Source organism: Solanum stenotomum, chromosome 1 (genome assembly GCF_019186545.1).
Source record: "Solanum stenotomum isolate F172 chromosome 1, ASM1918654v1, whole genome shotgun sequence".
Lineage (NCBI taxonomy): Eukaryota > Viridiplantae > Streptophyta > Magnoliopsida > Solanales > Solanaceae > Solanum > Solanum stenotomum.
This window is the reverse complement of record NC_064282.1, coordinates 96,992,615-97,015,843: the sequence shown is the minus strand read 5'-3', so window position 1 is coordinate 97,015,843 and position 23,229 is coordinate 96,992,615. Positions and strand designations below refer to the sequence as shown.

Genomic DNA, 23,229 nt, shown 5'->3' with positions numbered 1-23,229 from the left:
TCGTATCTCGAGATTTCTGATTAAAGATAGCAGAGTATTTATAGATTGTTTTCTAATAAGTAGTTCATTTCATGTTAGGGGTGTTAGGTTTGAGATGTCAACGGTTAGCCCATCTTTTTCTTCAATGTTTTGATTCCTGTGAGTAACGTCTTTCTTTCTAGCTAGCTAGAAAATTATTCAACTTTATCCACTCATATATTATCTGTATTTTTATGAATATATTAAATTATATTATTGTTTTCCTCTATTATTCCCCACCCCTACTTCAGGTTTGACTAATCTGAATTCTCGAGGGTATATTAAATTTACATGATATTCCCTATTTTGGGAATGTCCAGTGCCAAAGTCATTGTATATGTAAGTCGTTAATTTTGGATTAAATAATTAATGTACTTTGTTTGCTGAGTTACGTGCGAACTATTTTAAAGAAGATTCCTCATTCATTACATAGAGAAGATCACCAAGATTTCGCGATCCGTTATCGAATTTATTCTAATTCCAAGAGCTCGGATTGGATTGATATATTTAAAATAAAGTTTAATGACTCTATATGTAAAACTCGAATATGATATCTTCGATATCTCATTATAATACAAATTGATTTTATTTGGTTCATGAAATTCATTTAAAAAGACGTAATTATATCTATAGATATATGTAATTAAAAATATATTTTCTTTAATAGATCGAGTTTTTAAATGAAATAAGCAATTTATGATGTGGAAATGTGAAAGTTGCTGCACATTTTATTTTACACGTTTGATCCCCTTCCTAATTCTAAACATTTTTTTTTACTCAAACATTTTGTTTTCAATAAGACCATTTCTATATAGATTTTAAAAAAAATTAAATTCTAAACATAAATGGTCCTATTGACAACAAAATATTGACTAAAAATTAGTCTAAGGAAAACTCAGTACGACTTTGAAGACTTGGTTTTGATGTCAACATCAATCGTGCAATAAATTGTTAAGAATTCAAACTTTTGATCTAACTACTCTAAGGGGTCGTTTGGTGTGAGGGATAATATCAAATAATCTCGGGATTAAATTATAGTACCGCTTATTTTATTGTTTGGTTGGCAAGTTCGGGATAACTTATCCCGAGATTAATAATTAGTACCGGGATAAGTTATCCCTCTCTTTGGGTGGTATAGTAATCCCGGAATAACTTATTCCGGGATAAAATAGGTAAATAACAAAAATGTCTCTTTCAACCCTTTTGTTATATCACTTTTTACATTAATGAAGGACATTTTTGTAAACAAATAAATTGTTCTTAAAATTTATTATTTTGAATACAACAAACCAAACACTCAATAAAAAATAATCTCAACACAACTTATCCCATCATAACTAATCCCAACATAACTTATCCCAACATAACTTATCCCATCATAACTCATTTTCAAATCAAACGACCCCTAATGGTTGAATAGTTGCATCACTTAACTAATTATAGAGTATTCATCAATCAGAATTGTGATGAGATATTTGAATTTGCTTCATTTTTATTCAAAGATTTCGATTGAGATCGCTGAGAACGAAAAAAGTCATGTTAAGTGCAATTTCCTAAGAAATGAGTCATGCAATAATTCTTAAAGCAATGATAAAGTTATTTTTATGGAAAATAATGATACATATAATTATCTCCGTGTAATTTAGAAGTTACTGATTCTAATCATGAAAACAATCGATAGTACTTATATTAAGATAGCATGCTCTTATTCGAACCTTACTAACACGGTTTGCTTTGTGTACCTGTTTGCCATTCCCATTTTGAAAATTTTACAAATGCTTATTTCAACTTATTTGTATGCTTGTTATGTATTGTGTATTGTATAGTTTAAATATAATATTTGTCACTTAAATCTTAGGGGTCGTTTGGTAGAGTGTATAAGAATAATGCTGAATATGATGTATTAGTAATGCATGCATTAGTAATGCTTGCATTAGTTATGCTTGCATTATTTCTTATACATTGTTTGGTTTGATGTATTGGAAATAGCAAGCCTTGTATAAAGACTATTAAAAAAATATTTGTTTACAAAAATACCCCCACATTCTTTTACAAAAATAATAATAATAATAATTATTATTATAATTATAATAATAATATAATAATAATTATAATTATAATAATAATTATAATTATAATAATAATAATAATAATTAATAATTATAATATAATAATAATTATTATTATAATAATAATAATAATTAATAATTATAATATAATAATAATTATTATTATAATAATAATTATAATTATAATAATTATAATTATTATTATTATTATTATTATTATTATTAATAATAGAGGGTAGTTTTGTCATTAGTTAATCTAATGCATGCATTAAAACCATTGCATTGCTAATACCTAGAAATCCATGGTATTAGCAATACACACTTTAATACACAATAGAGTGTATAACTAATGCTTGCATTAGTTATACATAGGTTGGAAAAGAGTACCAAACAAGGTACTAGTAATACACAGTGCTAATGCATGCGTTATTTTTCCTAATACACTCTACCAAACGACCCCTTATTGTATTGTATCCTTAAATTCATAGTTTATGAACAATGAAAAGTCTCATTCTATATAATAATCTATTTGATGTAATTCCATCACTACCTTATATTTACTTTTCATTTTATTTTATTTATTATTTAATCATCCTATTTTATCGTTTTATAGCTACTCTATACCAGATTCAATTTTTTAAAATTTATCATTCAAATTATTTATATATGCGGTTACATAATGATGAAAAACTATACAATATATATTCAAATGGTATATTTAATAAATTCAAATGTTATACTCTCAATTTCAGCACAAAACTCTAAGACCGTTGTATTCCGCCCTAAAATGCATATTTTGTATAAGAGATAATGCTTAAAAACACATTTAAAGTATGAATTGATTGCGAGTTTTCATTCCTAGCTAACCTATATCTAAGGATGCGTGGTGTACACTCTCTTTTTCCATTTAGAAATGGTGTCAAATGACACTCTTAAGGGGATAATTATAGAAATTAAATGGATTTTTTAAATTATTGAGTTAGGTTTCACGTGGATGAAATTTTATGGGCAAATACGTTATCTCGTACTTTTTGACGATTGCATTCAAACACCCAATCTAGTTATATGGACAAAATATGTTAATCAAAAGGAAGGTGTTAAGCACCTTTCGAGTCTCGTGTTCTAACATGATTGTTATGAATAACTATTTAAATGAAAACTTATACTATTCTATTTATATGTTTCCTTGACATCCCAAAATTTTGTCCAAAAACGACCTCCGTTTTGGCATTGATACATTTATTTAAAATGAGTAAACAAACAAAAGAAATTGCCTTCCCGCCCTAATCATGATGCTAAAGGTCTTTTAACAAGTAAATAAAAACATCAACTTCAATAAAAGAGCTCAAATTGTAACATTCTAATATCTCAAATAAAAATCTATATTGTAAAAATAAAATATCAAAACGAATATTCGAATATCACCCAATCTAATACTATTCTAAATCTCATCATAAATTTCCAACTCCGTCACTCCTAACAATAAACTTAACCATTCCTTATCAGAATTCGTAACTGAAATCTCTGTTTTCCGATTTTCTGAAGATCCCGCCATTGATTTCCAGTTTTCGAAGATCAAATCAAAATTCCAGTTCGTAATCACATCTTCGATATTCAAAATCTCATCTTCAACAAGCTTATTTTCTTCTTCCGCAGATACAAAATTATCAAACGAATCAAAATTTCGTTTCGGACTCACAACTTCTCCTTCTTCTTCATCGTACTTTTTCTTCTTTTCTATTTTCTCTTCAAAACTAATCAGTGATTTTCTCTTTCGCGAGATTGAATCGTGATTTTCTGGTGATTGTTGAAGCGCCATTGTTGGTTGATTTTGAAGAAAAGGGGGAAAAACAGAGCATAAGGAGAATTTATTTGTTTGAGGTACCTTTTTATAGAAATTAAATTATAGGTTTTTTTTCGTTTCCTATATTGAATCGGAGAATTCCATTTCCGATCCCGATTCATATTATCTACTTGCAATATTAGGGCTCTCAATTTTATCGGAAAACTTCTAAGTTCCAACTTCAAATAAATATCTTTTTAAGTTAATTATAACACTTGACTAATATTTTCAAACCTAGTTTAACCATTTTAGAATCAACTTCATACTCGACTTTGAGGAAAAATCCAAGGCCATTCCCGTTAAAAAATAAATTAAGAAAAAATTATTTTTGAAAATATTTTAAATTTAAAAAATTTCACTTATTACGCCACCTCCCCTAACCCCCTTCCCCCACCTAGGCCATTCGTCATTTTTTTTTTTTAAAAGTTGTTTTTGAAAATATTCCAAATTTACATTTTTTTTTCATTTTTATGCCACCCCTAACCCCCTACCCCAAGTAAAAAGTATTTTTAAGAAAAAGTTATTTTTGGGAAATATTTCAAATTTAATTTTTTTCGTTTTTTACGCCACTCCTGCCCCCCCCCCCCTACCCAGGCCACCGTCAATTTCTTTTTTTTAAAAAATATTACTTTTGAAAAATATTTCAAGATTTCATTTTTTTGTGCCACCTCCACCCCTACCCACGCTCCAGCCGCCAACCCCTCCCCCCCACGGCGGACCCGTCAAAATATTTTTTCTTAAAAAAATGTTTTTGAAATTATTTTTCCTGGGTCAGATCTCATGGTCGAATTTTGTAACCGTCATTCTTGTCCTAGTTTGGGTGTCGGGATCGGGTCATAGATCAATTATTAGGGTTGATTTTTGGCTCATAATTTATTTTCCTAAAGAGTATGTTTTTTAGTCTCAAGCCAAAAAAGAAGAAGATATTTTTTGGAAAATATATTTTTCATTCATCAACCAAACTTTAAAAAATATTTTTCGGAAAAAAAATTCCTACTCTCTAACCAAACATGAGAAAATAAATTAAAAATGCACTTGTTTACCAAGAAAACATTTTCTAGAAAAATATTTTCATTCATACCAAACACACCCTTAGATAAATATCTTTTTAAGTTAATTATAACACTTGACTAACATTTCCAAACCTAATTTAACCGTTTCAGAATCAACTTTAGACTCGACTTTGAAGTTCCAAAAAGTTTTAAGCAATACAAGTTTGAACTTGTGCTTGCCAAAGCCTAACTATAAATTAGCACAAGTTCGAACTTCAAATAAATATCTTTTTAAGTTAAACTGTAACACTTGGCTAACATTCCCGAATCTAGTTTAACCGTTTTAGAATCAACTTCAGACTCGACTATGAAGTTTCAAAAAGTTTCAAGCAATATAGGTTTGAACTTGTGCTTGCCAAAGCGTGACTTCAAATTTGCATAAGTTCAAACTTTAGATAAATATCTTTTTAAGTTAACTAACTATTGTAGGTTTTAGTAAGCATACTTTCGGGCATAATCATGTTATGGTAGAAATGGAAGCCCTATTAGAGGGCCTAAATTTAGCCGTAAATCTCAGCTTAAATTCCATTGAGATTGAAACCGATTCTACTGAAATTTTGTACGCTTTAAATCATGCTCATCCTATTTATGCTACAATGGTTAATGATTGTAGGTTTGCTTTCGAAAAAGTTGGGGAATCTAGTGATCTGCCATAATTTTCGCCAAGCCAACGAAGTTGCAGACTTTTTGTCTAAGATGGGTGTCAAGCTGACATCGTCCATACATGATGCTAATATATCAACTCGTCCAAGCTTGGCCGTAGCTATAGTACAGGCAGATCAAGGAGGAGTCTCTACTACTAAACAAATTACTAGGACTACTTGTAATAAGTTAGCCTGTTTTGGTAGCTTATATGTAATACTAGTGCTTGTGATAATGTAGCGACTTAATTATATTATATAAAATATCCTTTTTATCAAAAAAAAAAAAACTAGAACACTTGACTAACATTCCCGAATCTAGTTTAACCGTTTCAGAATCAACTTCAGACTCGACTATGAAGTTCCAAAAAGTTTCAAGCAATACATGTTTGAACTTGTGCTTGCCAAAGCCTAACTATAAATTAGCATAAGTTCGAACTTCAAATAAATATCTTTTTAAGTTAATTATATACAACACTTGACTAACATTCTGAACCTAATTTAACCGTTTCAGAATCAACTTCAAACTCGACTTTGAAGTTTCAAAAAGTTTTAAGCAATACAAGTTTGAAGTTGTGCTTGCGAAAGCCTAACTATAAATTAGCATAAGTTCGAACTTCAAATAAATATTTTTTTAAGTTAAACTATAACACTTGACTAACATTCCCGAATCCAGTTTAACCGTTTCAGAATCAACTTCAGATTTGACTTTGAAGTTCCAAAAAGTTTTAAGCAATACAAGTTTGAAGTTGTGTTTGCCAAAGCCCCGACTTCAAATTTGCATAAGTTCAAACTTTAGATAAATATCTTTTTAAATTAACTATAACACTTGACTAACATTCCCGACTCTAATTTAACCATTTCAGAATCAACTTTAGATTCGACTATAAAGTTCCAAAAAGTTTCAAGCAATACAAGTTTGCAGTTGTGCTTGCCAAATCCCGACTTGAAATTTGCATACGTTCGAACTTTAGATAAATATATTTTTAAGTTAATTATATATAACACTCGGCTAACATTTCGAACCTAATTTAACCGTTTCAGAATCAACTTCGGACTTTACTTTGAAGTTCCAAAAAGTTTCAATCATACATGTCTGAAGTTGTGCTTGCCAAAACCTAACTTCAAATTTGCATAACTTTAGATAAATATNAATCCCGACTTGAAATTTGCATAAGTTCGAACTTTAGATAAATATATTTTTAAGTTAATTATATATAACACTCGGCTAACATTTCGAACCTAATTTAACCGTTTCAGAATCAACTTCGGACTTGTTTCAACCATACATGTGTGAAGTTGTGCTTGCCAAAACCTAACTTCAAATTTGCACAACTTTAGATAAATATTTGCTTTTTGAAGTTAACTTTTAACACTTCACCAACTTTCCCGAACTCTGCTAATACGAAATGTTTTGTACAGCTTTAAACAATTATTTCATCTCCATATAGATATGCAGCAACTTTGAATTTTCAGCTCAAACAAATGAGTAAACTCTGTAAAATTAGCTGCAAATTTGAACCAAAATCCATCAAAAATGGTGTAACTCAATCTTGTTTCAGATTCTTCGCAGTGTCATCATCTTTATCATCTTCACATCATCGCTCCGAAGAAGAAAACTATCCTACTATTCGCCGTAATAGAAGAACCCAACGTCATTATTTAAGTAAATTATTATTCACATTATCTGCAACCCATTATAAAGAAATCCACACCCAAGTGATTCTTTGTGGATTTGAAAGCAACCCTTTTCTTAACAACATCTTGATTCAATCGTATTCGATTCGGGGGTGTTTGGACTATGCACGCAAAGTGTTTGATAAAATGCCTAAAAGGGATATGATTTCTTGGTCTTCAGTTATTACTATGTATACCCAAAATGGGTTTTATGATGAATCCTTGCTGCTATTTGCTGAGTTGAGGAGAAGTTGTAAAGAAGGGGAGGGGCCAAATGAGTTTGTTTTGGCTAGTGTTGTTAGTTGTTGTGGAAGGTTAGGTAGTATTGTGAAAGGTGAGCAATTGCATTGTTTTGTGGTTAAAGCTGGTTTTGATCAGTTTGTGTATGTAGGGACGTCTTTGATTGATTTTTACTCGAAGGGTGGAGATGTAGGGGCAGCGAGGCAAATTTTTGATGATTTATTGGTGAAGAGTACGGCTACTTGGACTGCGATTATTGCAGCGTGTGTGAATGTGGGGAAGAGTGAAATTTCCTTACAGCTATTGAGGAATATGTTGGAGACTGATGTTGTTCCTGATAATTATGTGGTTTCGAGTATCTTGGGTGCTTGTTCATCGCTTGAGTATATTAAAGGAGGAAAGGAAATTCATGGTTATGTGCTTAGACGGGGAGCGGAGATGGATGTTACGGTGAGTAATGTTCTTATTGATTTCTATATGAAGTGTGGTAAGGTTAAGACTGCAAGGTCAGTTTTTGATCGGATGGAAGTTAAAAACACTATTTCTTGGACAACGATGATCTCTGGATACATGCAGAATTCTTCTGACTGGGAAGCCATAAGCATGTTTAGAGACTTGAACAGTTTGGGTTGGATGCTAGATAGATTTGCTTGCAGTAGTGTACTTATTTCATGTGGGTCGGTTGAAGCTTTAGAGTTGGGAAGACAAGTGCATGCTTATACCGTGAAAGCTAATGTTGATTCTGATGACTTTGTGAAGAATAGCTTGATTGATATGTACGCGAAATGTAATTCATTTGGTGACGCAAGGAAGGTTTTTGACATTATGGGTGATCATGACGTAATCTCTTACAATGCTATAATTGAGGGTTGTTTGACGCAGAATAGGCTATATGAAGCTTTTGATCTATTTGCTGAAATGAGAGATAATCTGATTCTTCCAAGCCTTTTGACTTTTGTTAGCTTGCTCGGTGCATCAGCTTCACTGTTTTCCTTGGAGTTAAGTAAGCAACTTCACGGTCTTACCATAAAATTTGGTTTTTCTGCTGACATGTTTGTTTGTAGCATCCTAATAGATATTTACTCGAAATCTTCATCTATTGAAGATGCGAGGCAAGTATTCATTGAAATGAATGAGAAGGATATTGTTGTATGGAATTCTATGTTGTTTGGGTACATACAACAGTGTGAAAATGAAGAGGCTCTAAAGCTCTTCCTACAATTGCGGCAGTCTTTGCAAAAGCCAAACGCGTTGACTTTTGTTGCTCTCATTGCTGCATCTAGTAACCTAGTAAGTCTGCTTCATGGTCTCCAGTTTCATAACCAGATTGTAAAACTCGGCCTAGATTTTGATCCACATGTTACAAATGCACTCGTCGATATGTACTCCAAGTGTGGAAGCTTGGAAGAAGCACATAAGATGTTTAATTCCACTATCCAGAGAGATATCGCGTGTTGGAATTCTATGATATCCACTTATGCACAGCACGGAAAAGCAAAGGAAGCTCTTAATATGTTTGAGAAAATGATAAATGATGGATTGAAACCCAACAATGTCACCTTTGTTGGAGTGCTTTCAGCATGTAGCCATGTTGGTCTTGTCAAAGAAGGATTGCGTCACTTCTACTCCATGTCCGGCTTCGGTATTGAACCAGAAACGGAGCATTATGTTTGCATAGTTTCTCTCTTGGGTCGAGCTGGTAAACTGGTCGAAGCAACGGAATTCATTGAAACAATGCCAATTCCACCGGCCACCATTGTGTGGAGGAGTTTGCTTAGCGCGTGTAGAGAAGCTGGTCATATAGACCTGGGTAAATATGCAGCATCGATGGCAATATCTATAGATCCAAAAGACAGTGGATCATATATCCTACTTTCAAATATTTATGCATCTAAAGGCATGTGGATCAATGTCAAAAAGTTAAGAGAGAAAATGGATAGCAATGGCGTAGTGAAAGAAAAAGGGTGTAGTTGGATAGAAATAAACAATGAGGTGCATTTGTTTATCGCAAGAGACCGAAGTCATCACCAAACTGATTTGATATATTCATTTTTGGAACTTCTGATTCGGAATATAAAAGGGATCGGATATGTTCCTGAGGATACTACCTTCTCAAATGAGTAAAATCTCTATGTCATCTTTGTCATGGTATATGAAGAATCTTTGCTTTGCATCTTCTTAAGTTTTTTTTTTATTGCAAGTTTTTCCCTATTTCTCCTTTAGTGTAAGTTTTCCCACTGCTTTTTCGTCTGTTGAGTAACATCGATGTCGTATTTGCTTATTCATTTTCTTTAGAATAGTGATCTATAGCATTAGCAGCAACATCTCTTATCATTCTTCCAGAAGTTTAGCCTTTGGATTTAAAGATTCTCTCTGTACTTGCTCATTTTCTTATTCATGTTTCAGATATGCTATTAGCAAGAACACTGTGATCCAGGCGGTCGTAGATGACCAAAATGACAATTAAAAGCAAGACATTATAGTAGAGTTCTATTGCTGTCGAAAGGTGAGGCACTTAAACTGGACCACTTCCAATGTAATCATAAAATCTCATAAATCTTGGTTTTCACTTTTCGATAAACTAAACTCAAGGATAAATACCGTGTACTCATGGCTTCATATGTTCAGCATGTGCTTAAGTATCTCTTATAGATAGCATTTCATAGGCTTGTAAACCTAGCTATATATTTGTGCTCTGATGTATCGGCTATATGAATCCTCACTTTTACATTTAAGCTCATTTCATATCGCTAAACAAAATAAACATTAAAAATAGCTATATATNAGTGTAAGTTTTCCCACTGCTTTTTCGTCTGTTGAGTAACATCGATGTCGTATTTGCTTATTCATTTTCTTTAGAATAGTGATCTATAGCATTAGCAGCAACATCTCTTATCATTCTTCCAGAAGTTTAGCCTTTGGATTTAAAGATTCTCTCTGTACTTGCTCATTTTCTTATTCATGTTTCAGATATGCTATTAGCAAGAACACTGTGATCCAAGCAGTCGTAGATGACCAAAATGACAATTAGAAGCAAGACATTATATTAGAGTTCTATTGCTGTCGAAAGGTGAGGCACTTAAGCTGGACCACTTCCAATGTAATCATAAAATCTCATAAATCTTGGTTTCACTTTTCGATAAATTAAACTCAAGGATAAATGCCGTGTACTCATGGCTTCATATGTTCAGCACGTGCTTAAGTATCTCTTATAGATAGCATTTCATAGGCTTGTAACCCTAGATATATATTTGTGCTCTGATGTATCGGCTATATGAATCCTCACGTTTACATTTATGCTCATTTCATATCGCTAAATAAAATAAACATTAAAAATAACTATATGTATCTCTAACAAGTAGTATACCCTTCTTTTGTTTGTTTTGTTGATGTGTTATATCTCTTTTTAGTCTCTCTCTCTCTCTCTCTTACTTCTTAGCAATGAAGCTAATGAAGTACATCTAATCCAGTCATGCAAACAGCAGCCAGAGTCATTCTAAGATTAACTTCCTGATGCTACAGTTTTGCCTTTAATTTGCCTATATCTCGGAGTTTGAGAAAAAAGAAGTGGAAATATACCTATTGACTAGACTATACTGTACTTTCCATTATGTATGTCTCTGTGTGTGCATATATATGACTGGACATACTTCAAGTAGTCAAATTTTCTTTTCATTTGGCAGGTTTCTTCTTTGGTTTGGCAGTGGAGCTTTATCCAATCAGACCAGGTACAAACCTGAAACTGTGGACCAATATGAACTCTTGCTACAAGGTATCTGCTCTGAATGAAAGATATTCAAGCATAAGGTGTCATACACCAGATGGAATCTTGCCGAATATGGTCGATCGGGAGAGTATTCGTTGCGTGCTGTGGTGCCGCTAATATGTTGGGACATGATGGAGATGCATCAGCCCAACAAGGTCCTTACGCAGTTTGGGATGTGTGTCAATTCATACCAGTTGCTTGCAATTTTGTGGATAATCACTACATGCATGATCATCGTGACTGAGAACGTGCAAACCATGTTTGTGAAGCCCCACAAACAAATATACCCTTGTGTGTGATGACAACTACGTCAGATAGGATCTTCTGATTACTCGACAAATTATCGGGAATCCTAGATTTCATTTGCCAGAAGGGTATGCATCCTTTGCACCAAGGTGTGAGATCATTGTTGCATGTAGACTCAATAGTTACACACAATTATGCTCAAATCCAATTTCGTGGTGTCGTCCTTCCAAACAGGTTCTCAATGAAAAGCAAGAATTCGAGCGATGACATTGTAAGTCTTCTTGATCATTTAGTTATGGACATTGTGAACAAAGTCAAATGATTTGTGCTTTTGTGGCTGCATAGTTATAGACTTATAGTATAGTAAGATGTGGCAATTGAGATATCCATTGAGCTATTAGTGATTGATTGATTAGCTAGAAATAGTACTGGATGATGAATTCATAAGGCTATTTCCTGTTTGGTTGCTAATATCTTAATCCAAAAACTCCGGATAAACTAGTTTGACCAGCTTATAAGCTTAGCCAAACAACTTCATAAAGTGAAGCTTTTAGCCTTATTTAAGAGGAAAGCCACATTAAAAATCAGGACTATAAAAGTAGTAATTGCACCAACAAGGGTTGTGGTGGAGCAAAGTCTCCCTGCGTACGGAGTCACCTTTGTTAGGAAGCGCTTTTCTCGTGAAACTTTCCAGCGCGAATTCGAATTTAGTCGGGCTCCAATGTGGGTACTGGACTTCGCGTGGGAAACCAAAAAAAAATTGTAATTGCATTCGGTAACCAATTTTCACCTATACCCAACAACAACAATACACCTAGTGTAATCTCACTAGGTGAGGTCTGGGGTTTGGTGGAGGGTAGGGTATATGCAAACTTTACTCCTAGTGGAGGTAGAGAGGTTGTTTCCGAAATACCCTCAGCTCAAGTAACTCATAACAAAGCAATGTTAAAAAAAAACATAAAGACGCAAAGTAGACTTAACAAATAATAACAAAATCGTAACATAGCAATCAAAAAAAGGCACACTAACAACATCTCAAAACAATGCGATAACTGAAGCAAAGAACAATGAATATTAACAGAAATCAAAAGGCAAGAAACTACGAGATTAGTGCTAATGCTACTAGAATGCACGGATACCACACTCGACAAACCAAACTTCAAAACTTCAAATATTTTGTTCAAAGTTTGAGATTGTCAAGCCAAACTCGGACAAAATATTTCTCAAGTTGGTTTCGAAGCGATTAAACTTGCAAATTTTTATCACTACAACAATAGCATAAATATTAGTTTTTGCCCCTCTTTAAAAAATGTAAGAAGGATTTAAAGGATTTTATCAAAGGCTAGGCCCAATCTTCATATTCTATACATTTTCATCCTAAGTCCATTTTTTTTATATGTTCAATTCATGGCTCGCCAAGTGATAGAAAATTGTTTATTTTGTCATGGGATAATTATTGCTCTCTTGGATGATCTAGTTTACAAAATAATCAGCAAATGTATAGGTTTTGTATATTTAAGTATAATATACATAATCAAAGTATTATTTTATATATTTCGGCTATATTAGTAAATAAGTTTTCAATACATCATATTGCAATGAGTCACCTTTGAAAGTTTTTTTTTTTTTGGTTTCTCACCCGGTGTCCGTATCCATAGTGAAGTTCGATTAAATTCAGATTTGCGCGGGGAAGTTCCACATTGTGGGCTGGGGGGGGGGGGTAAAACGCTCCCCAACAAAGGTGACTTCGTACCAAGAGGACTCGAACTCGAGACCTTTCGTTAAGGATGAAAGAGTACTTATCACTCCATCACAACCCTTTGTTGATTACTAAGAAAGATTTGGTGATGCTTCCTCCACTTTATTTTATGTAGTACTATTTTGGTTAGTACATAAAACTTAGGATATAAATTTAATTTGTGTACTTGATAGATAGATAGTACATAGAAGAAAATATTTGTTTAGATAATAATGGAAAGTATTGACAAAGACATATCAAATTTTAAAATTTGAATAATTAAACTATTTTGAATTCTTGAACATTAATTTAGAATGGAAGATCTAGTGTTAAAGATTTTATAGTTTTTTTTAAAATAGAACAAAAATTTGGATGGAGTGCCATCACTTGCTTAAATAAAAAGCTTCCACTTCATTATAGGTCCCTATAATTATTGAAGGATTCTTGTAATTATTTTAGGTTTAAAGAGATCCTAATTGGTGTTTAACATATGTTATTAATTGATGGAATAACCATTCAAAGAGTTAATAGTGTTTATAGTTTCTTGATTTGGTGTTTGTTACTTGCTTAAATAAAAAGCTTCCACTTCATTATAGGCCCCTATAATTATTGAAGGATTCTTGTAATTATTTTAGGTTTAAAGAGATCCTAATTGGTGTTTAACATATGTTATTAATTGATGGAATAACCATTCAAAGAGTTAATAGTGTTTATAGTTTCTTGATTTGGTGTTTGTTACTTGCTATAAACTTTGGCTAATTTAGATTTGTGACTGAAGGCATTTCTTACCTAATATGACTCTATTTTTCAGGATTCAACCTGACACCTTTGTGATTCAGAATGAAGGGTGTGCTTACAGTTCTATCAACTACATTCCTAGGTATCGAAATGAAATTAAGGGGTGCTTACCATCTCATTGACTCTATTTTCAAGACTCGGCTTGAAATATATGATTAAGAATGAAAAAGTTTAGTAATTATCAATCAAATGTTATATATCGTTCGAGAAAGGGTTGCACCCCAAGGGCTACAACCTATATTTTGCACAAGTTTTTCTTAAAATAAGGTTCAAAATTTTATTTTATTTTTTTTCTAAAAGAAAAAAAGAGAAAAGAAAGGAAAAGGTTAGAAAAAAGGAAATAAATAGAGAAGTGAATTCATGAAAGTTAAAAGAAGAAATAGGGAAAAAATAATTGCCTTTCAATGTTTGATATAGTGTTATTCTCTTCCACTTTCCTTGTGCCAAATCTAGCAAATATGAAAGTAATTATAAAGAGTAAACATCATTATCAATAGATATCAATTATTATTTTAAGATCTTTCTTAATAGATGGACTTGACATTGTGTAAATCTCAAGATTTTACTCTTGGAAAGAGAGCCACTATTGATAAGTCCTTTCACTTTTGTATAATCTACCAAATAATGCCTTAAAAAGCATTGTTTCTAGGTTGTGATTCATAACCTCTTTGGGAAGGTAATTTGAGCACTATGTCATTGTCATTGTGGTGGGATAAACAAGATTATTTCACTCATAAATCTTAATTAAAAAATTTGAGTTCAAAGTATAAAACATTTTCAATGGATATTAGACGTCAAATGAGAAATCAAAAAAGCATAATGTTTTTTTAATGGATCTTGCATAGTACGAATTCAGATTGATCAAGTGTTTTGGTAGAATGAATAAAATCACTCTATTTAATTAGAGTCCTTAAATTCGAGTCATAACAATGATAGAAACTTTGATACAAAGCACCTTTCTCTTTAACAAGTTTTACGTTGCTGATTAATCTGAACTCCAAAACGGATACTGAAATTAATAATAATAAAAAGTACTATGCCTATCATCCCCTTTTATATGATACCTTGTTAACTTTCTTTATCACATAGTACTTCTTTAAATTAGTTTCCATTTTCCTTGTGCCAAATGTATCAAGATGAAGTAGCTTTATATGGTGAGTACCATCATTGTCAATAGATATTAATATGCATCAAAATTATTGCTTAATACACAGACTTGGCATTGTGTAAATCTTCTCAAAAGTTGACACTTGGGAAGATAGCCATTACTGATAAGTCCTTTCACTTTTTAAATCTACCAAATACTGCCTTAAAAGGAATTGTTTCTAGGTTGTGATTCATCACCTATTTTGGAAGGTAATGGAGTAATATGTCTCCATCAAAGATTGTGACGGGATGAATTTTAAAAAAAAAATCTATAATCAAAGGTCTTATGTTCGAATCTTTTAATAGGGGTGGACCTACTTTTAAGTTATGAGTTCGGTAGAACTTTAATAGTTTTGATTCAAATCTTGTACTCACAATGTGAATATAAATTAATCGAGGCTTCAGAATAGGTCTAGATATTGAATGGGATAAACCAAAAAAGTACTATGCCTATCATCTCCTTTTGTATAGTAGGTTGCTAATTATTTCAATTATACTTTTCAAATCTTTTGATTTAATTACAAGATATGTTCACAATGATAATTTACAATTGTACTATAGATGTACCTCTTATAGCTTCTTTCCTTTTAAGTCAAGAATAAAGATGAGTTTTTTGGATTGATTTTCATGTTAAAATTATATTATATATATAATAATATTTTATTAAAACAGTTAATTAATTTTGAACAAATAACGTTATTATAAAAAAGGCTCGACAAGTTTAATTATACATATGAACTCATTATAACATGAAACTTTTAATGATTAAGGAGGAGCTCTTCTAAAGAATGCTTACCCATTTTTTTTGCAAGTTTGATTAAAACTCAAATTTTAATTATTATTTTAAAAAATATATAATAGGAAAGCTAATATCTTAGGTTACTCTAAGTAACTCCATCCATTATTTAACACCAAAGTATTAAAAAAAAGAAAAGATTATTAAAAAATTAATGAAATGGAAATCCACTTTCATATTTAAGTAACAGCTGGTCGTTTTTTTTAATACTTACTTTATAATAAGATAAATAAAACAAAAAACTTAGTGTTACAAACACACATTTTTTACTTGATCCATTCACCTTTTTCACCAAGTCCAAAAAGGAAATGCATTACTTAAAGAAGCAACATAAGGAAAATAAATGGAAATTGAAATTTTTAGCATTTATACAAAGCTAACGGCGCGATCCACTCCGCTAGTAATATTATTTATTTTAATTTAAATTTAGATTCACACGATTTTAAAACGCATCATTAGAGTGTACATTTTGCTTATATATCCAACATCACTTATGTGTTTTGTCGATGTTATTCTAATGTAGGGTGTCACATACACCTCTTCTCCTCTTACAAAATTTGCCCCACCATATTGGTTTGCTTAGACTCAGTACCGAGGTTTATCCGTCTTTTTTGAATTTGTCTTAATTTAGTTGGACTCTGGCTCATCTTTCACGAGTCTGATATAGGAATGGTTCTGATACCATTTGTAATGACTCAACCCAACACGCTATTAATATTGTCCATTACAGACCTAGACTCACATGATTTTAAAATGTGTTATTAATACATAAAACATGCGTATTTATTTATCCAATATCTCTCTTTTTTTTTTGCCATTATTATCCTAAGCTAGGGTATCACACTTGTATTGAAGAATATAATCTTGCTTGGGAAGTAATAAAATTATTCACGAAGCTTAGATTAGCTATTGCTTGTGATGTATATAAAGAGTTTCGTTTTTATTTTATTCATAAAGTAGACAATAATAAATAAATTAGCAGAAAATAAAAATAAATAAAAAATAGAAAGAAATATATCAAATAATTAGCTTTCATTCTCTTAATTGAATCATATTTAAACTCGATTCAATCTGTTACTAAAAAGATTAAGTCGAACAGAATAAAAACAATTTGTTGCATAGGTAAAACAAACTTTTTATTTTATTTTACTTATTTACAATATCACTTTGTATACCAAATAGCTTGTATTTAGATTTGATTTAGTATTCTTACTAATGGTATACAATCAGGTTTTGTATTTATATTTGATTTTATATTCATTCTTAATTCTAAATAATCAAAATACAGTTTATTTATGTTATATATGTATTTAGCTTAATTGCATCAGTAAAACAAATTTTGTATTTTATTTTGCTCATTTTGTATTTTCAATATGACTTTGTATACCAGATAGTTTATATATAGATTTGATGTTGTATTCATTTTCAATTTTGAATAACCAAAATACAGTTTATTTGCGTATTCATTATATAAGTATTCATACTAATTGCATTAGTAAAATAGATTTTGTATTTTATTTGACTCATTTTGTATTTTCAGTATCACTTTGTATACCAACTAGTTTGTATTTAGATTTGAATTCGTATTCGTCCTAATGATATACAATCAGGTTTTGAATTGTATGGTCTAACTTTTCAATTGAAATGAGTATTTATCGTGCTCAATTTGTAAAAAGAAGTTCATCTGAAATTCGAATACACAAAATCATATTTAATGAAGTTCATCCGAATACACAAAATCACATTTAAAGAAGTTCATCCGAATATATTTCAGATAAAATTATATTTTAAAAAGTTCAAATAAGTAAGGATAAAAAACTAAGGGAAATATTTTTACCTTTTTTCAAATATTTTCTCCCATGATTCTCTCCATTCTGTTATTAAAAATTTGTATTTTTTCAAATTAAATAAATACAATCAGCATTATAACAAACCAAAATATTGACATTTTAAATAAATATTGAAAGTGTTGACAAGGACACCCCTATTAAATGCTAAAATATTGTTATTTTGAAAATTTTTCCATATTTTTATTATTGTCTTGGATCCACAATTAAATATATGGATCCTTAGGAATTGATATATTTTTTTTCTATCACGTAACAGTGACGGATGGTCATTCGAACATCCTTCATCAAAAAATTAAAGCGTGTCATGTTAAGTTTTTACTTTTTTTTTATATTTAACGATGATATAATTCTATAAATAGTCAAATATAATATAATTTCTACTTTAAGGGACCAATAATTCACATTCTAATTAATTAAAAAATTAAATATATTGAGTTATATATCACAACAACGATCAAAAAGTAAAATTTATAAATAATTTAGGGATAAAAAGTATTGTTATCCAACAAAAAAATGCTAGAACAAAAGGTCCTACATATTTGTATGAAGCCTTATGAGCTAAGATTAGGGGTGTTCACGGGTTGGTTTGGATCGGTTATTGGTCAAAATCAAAATCAAACCAACTTAATCGGTTTTAAAATTATCAAAACCAAATATAATATACATTTATCGGTTTGGTGATTATCGGTTTCGGTTTGGTTTGGTTCGGTTATTCGGTTATTAACCATACACAAAAATAAAAGAAACAATTCATTTAAAATGTGAAAAAAGTGACAATAATCTATTCAAAACGAAAAATAGTTAGAATGACTTAAATTACTAAACTTTCAATCACTAAATTTACTATCAATAAAGCTTTAAAATTCACTATATTGGCCTAGAAGGAAGAGACAATAACATTTTCAGTCCCACAAAGAATTGACATAGACACTCATATACGTGAAATCAATAAGATAAATGTTTCATCTTGGGCATTTTTGCTTTCAATAAGTAAATTATAAAGAAATTTTAATGAAAATATGTATAAGATCTTTAAAATTGTTTATAAAAATAATATATTAAGTATGTATATTAATAAAATATATGTATATAATTCATCGGTTCGGTTCGGTTATTTCTTCGGGTTTTTTCGAATAAAATCATAACCAAACCAAATACTATCGGTTTTCAAAAATCTAAAACCAAACCAAACCAAATCCAAATAAAATCAGTTTTATTTTATCGGTTTGGTTTGGTTTTTCGGTTTGGATCTGTTTTTATCCAAACCGTGAACACCCCTAGCTAAGATCCATAATGAAGCCATTATAATAATCGATATCAATCCTTGTGAGATAATTGAGATTCATCCATTTTTAATTAATCAGAGATATTGAGTACTTCGAACTTTTGGGAATGGGAAAACCCTACTGAGAGCACTGACTATAGAAATGAATCATGCAATACATGTATTCGAATTTAATTGAGCTCCACTGTAGATATCGAACGCCGAGTGAAAAAACAAATTAAAGAAATCCATTACAATTGGTAGTGAGATCATTGCTGATGTCATCAAGCAAGTTTCAAAGGTCTTAAAAATAAATAAATAAATAAAAAGTTTTAAAGTTCTTCAATTTTTCAATAATTCTTTTTCTTGTACCTTTTAAAAGGTGTATTTATTATTTTAAAAAAGTTATTAACACACACCCAGACAAAATCCGATGGTGGGTGTTATTTATAAAAAAACATTTTAATAAAAAGTCAGCTAAATCTGATGTGGAATTGCAAATCTAGCAGCAAATATTTATAACATAAACACCTTTTCCTTTTCTTTTTTGTGTGTGCCACGTTTGTCGCCAGATTGAAATTTAGCGGGTTCAACTTTTAAAAAGTTTTAACAATAAATTTATTATATTTTTAAAACTATGAGTTGAGATTAATATTTCATGAGATTATAATACAAGTTATATATGTATGTCGAAAAATATTAGATTTGATTGAATCCGCAACATAAAGTTGTTGCATCTGTGACTATTGTGATACGTTGGTTGAGACCTTTCTTTTATTAATCTAAATCCATAATTTTAAAAGCATAATAAGTTCGGTTCTATTGAACTCGTAATAGAAAGATTGCATATGTTACTAGCAATATGTTTGTTGGGACGATCATTTTATTCTTAATAAAAAAATTCGGATTTTAGAGCCTTGAAAATTAGAAACTTCTTGCTAGAGCATAGGGCACATTTTACTTTCTCAATGGTCTATTTGACGTGAATACAAATTAATTGGGCTAGATTCTGAATATTGGATGCCTCTTTTTCAGTTTTCACCTGAAATTTGATACTTATTTTGGCTCCTGCTTAATTCAGCTTCACGTTACATAGATTACTAAAGTAGGATCGATCGGATGTACTTCCTGCCATAATTTTTTTCTATTTCTGAATCACTTGATGTTCGAGATTTTTAATTAAGGATGTAGAGATACTACTCATCGGTCACTACTCTTACACTCTGTTTGGATCATTGTTACCCATCGTATTGTATTGTATTGTATTGTTATTATACCTACAATGTTTGTTTTGATTGTTACTTAAAATGTATTGTATTGTATTGTATTGTATTGTTAAATTTCGTTGTTACGAAATAATGAAAACCCCTAATTTATGGAACAACCGATTTGGTGTGTTCCCATTGTTACTTAATTTCTTTTTCTAATTATATCTTTACATAATATTTCAAAATACTATTTTACCCTTTACCTTATATTATTTAATTCTAGTCAAACCTCCTATCCTAGAATAATTAAGGATATTTTAGTAAATTTATAAATTACAATACATTACGATACAATCAAACCAAATAATTAAAATGCTATTAAACAACAATAAGCAATACAGTCTAGCCAAACATTGTATTTACCATACAATACAATACAATAGAGTATAATATAATATAATACATTATGAAACAATGATCCAAACAAAGTGTTAGTGGTTATATGGATTCCACTTGTAGACATCTCATGCATTCCAACAAACTTTCAATTGCTGACAGGTGGATAACGTCATTCTCCAATAAAAGTTAAGAAAAAAAACTTTTTTTATTTATGATAAAAATAATTATTCTGTTGGACCACTTGAATTTGCTAGAAGAAGAGAAGCACCTTAGTTCCGTATTTTTTTAGCAACTTTCACATATAACAAACATAAAAATTATATTTGTATGTTATAGCTATAGTTTGCATAATTGCGCTCCATAACAAATTTTATGTTTGCTATGGAGCTTTTGATTTGTATAGTTCGCTACAAACATCTAGTTTTATACAAATTGTTCAGTTTTGTATAATTGTAGGTGTATAAGATGAAAATATATGTATTTGTATTTGTATATACATTTTTCTCTTGTTTTATATAAACACAAACGTATTTTATACATTTTATACCGAAATATATAAAATGGCTAATTGTATACCGAAAATGACTAATTGTATATCGAATCAGATGGCAAAACAGGGGGATGTTTGCTGCAAATTACAATTAAAATAAATTATGGCTCTATCATTTAATTTGAATTAATAGTTTGCTATTTCATACAATTTTCTCTTATTTGTATTCGATGTCTGATATTCATTTCAAATTCTTACTAATTTGAAACATAACATTTATTAAAGAAAAAACATGCTTTCGACTAGAAATTTTTCCATTTTTGAGCACGAACTTAAATGTCGCTTTTGGTATGTTGTTATGTTTTCTTTTTCTCACTCGATATTCAATTTCTATTTTAGAGTCCTAGTTAATCTGAATTCATGTCGTATAAGAGCATTTTCTATCAATATTTGAATACATAACCTCTGATTCTTCTATTTATCTTTTCTTTTTAGTTTATTTTATAAAGATTTTTTCTATTGCTTATTCCAACTTTTCACTTAACATATTTAAGACCACATTTTTTTTTAAAAGGTACATTTTACATAATTTTAGTTTAATTAATTAAAATCACAAAATTCTAGAATCTTCTTTACTTTTATAAATTTTGTGTCAAGTCAATACTAGACAAACAAATTAAAACAGAAAAATCAGTAACAATTTCTTTTATGGATGTATATATTTCTTTCAAAAAGAAATAAGAATGATGACGAATTATCCCGTAAGTAAAGAAAATTCAAATAGAAAGCTAGCGCTTTTTTAGCTATGTGACGTAAATCTGAATTAATTGCAAAGCTAAAACAGTTACTTAGTTTGATACGTTGCTATCTTGCTCCCTATTTTACCAACCATTAACTAGCTCCCTTATTACATTTGACAAATTAAATTTAAGTCCTAATTAATGTGATGTTTACTAAAATTATAATTTAGTCAAACAAGATGAAAAAGAAAGCAAAAGCTCGGTCATTTTTAGATGGAAATATTGAAATTAAATGAAATAAAAATATTATTATTATTATTATTAATAATAATAATAATAATCATAATAATTATAATAATCATAATAATAATAATAATAATCGTCATCATAATAATAATAATAATACATTTTGTGATTAATATGTAAGCATATTAGTTAAAAGGGAAAAAGGACAAATATACCCCTGAACTATCGTAAATGGTATGCAGATACCCTCCGTCATACTTTTGGGACATTGGTGCCCTGCCATCCAAAAACTATAGCATATATGTCCTTCACTCTAACGGAAGACTAAATAGGGACACGTGGCACAATCTTATCCGTCGATCCAATATCTAATAAATGTCGGTTGGTGAATACGATTATAACACGTGTATGTCCGTTAGTATAAAGGATATATATGCTCTAGTTTTTGGACGGCAAGGGCATCAAACTCCAAAAGTATGACGGAGGGTATCTGCATACCATTTACGATAGTTCGGGGGTATATTTATCCTTTTTCCCTAGTTAAAACATAATTTTTATTTCTTTTCAGCAATCAATGTAGGTCTTTGTTTGAACACGCAACAATTTCTCTCTCAATCAAAGTTTCATATGCCCATCGGCCATCACAAAGATCCGTATGGTAATCTAGAGTCTATTGTATGTCACCCACATCATTTGAGTATTTACGACAAAAAACTCACTATCTTAATTATTTTTAGTGTGTTTTTCCAAAATTACGATAGTAAATCGACACATAGACAGACAAATACACTATATATATATAGGGCCCCACATTATCATTGCGACATCTTCATATTCGTCTCGTTGAATTTTCGATTCTGATAATAATTATTGTGCTAAAACATCACAAAAATATTCTTAACATGACAAAATATTATCCGCTTTAAATTAAATCCACACGATTTTTCTCAATGATATATACATACACCTACTCAAAGGGGACAAAGTGAAAATAAAGGAACT

The 23,229-nt window shown here is 30.5% G+C and overlaps 1 protein-coding gene across 2 annotated transcripts; it reads left to right on the top strand.

Annotated features, from left to right (window-relative positions):
- Window positions 1-7,088: 7,088 nt before the first annotated feature.
- LOC125876228 (pentatricopeptide repeat-containing protein At4g39530) lies at window positions 7,089-12,175 on the top strand. 2 transcript variants are annotated; one of them, XM_049557357.1, is made up of 3 exons: window positions 7,089-9,688; window positions 9,947-10,046; window positions 11,224-12,175. In XM_049557357.1, the coding sequence occupies exon 1, from the start codon at window positions 7,109-7,111 to the stop codon at window positions 9,662-9,664; it is 2,556 nt and encodes an 851-aa protein (XP_049413314.1). In that variant the 5' UTR covers window positions 7,089-7,108; the 3' UTR covers window positions 9,665-9,688; window positions 9,947-10,046; window positions 11,224-12,175. The 2 variants fall into 2 exon arrangements, with proteins under 2 accessions (XP_049413314.1, XP_049413322.1); XM_049557365.1 differs by lacking the exon at window positions 9,947-10,046 and adding an exon at window positions 10,511-10,610 and having other exon boundaries at window positions 11,224-12,174.
- Window positions 12,176-23,229: the final 11,054 nt, after the last annotated feature.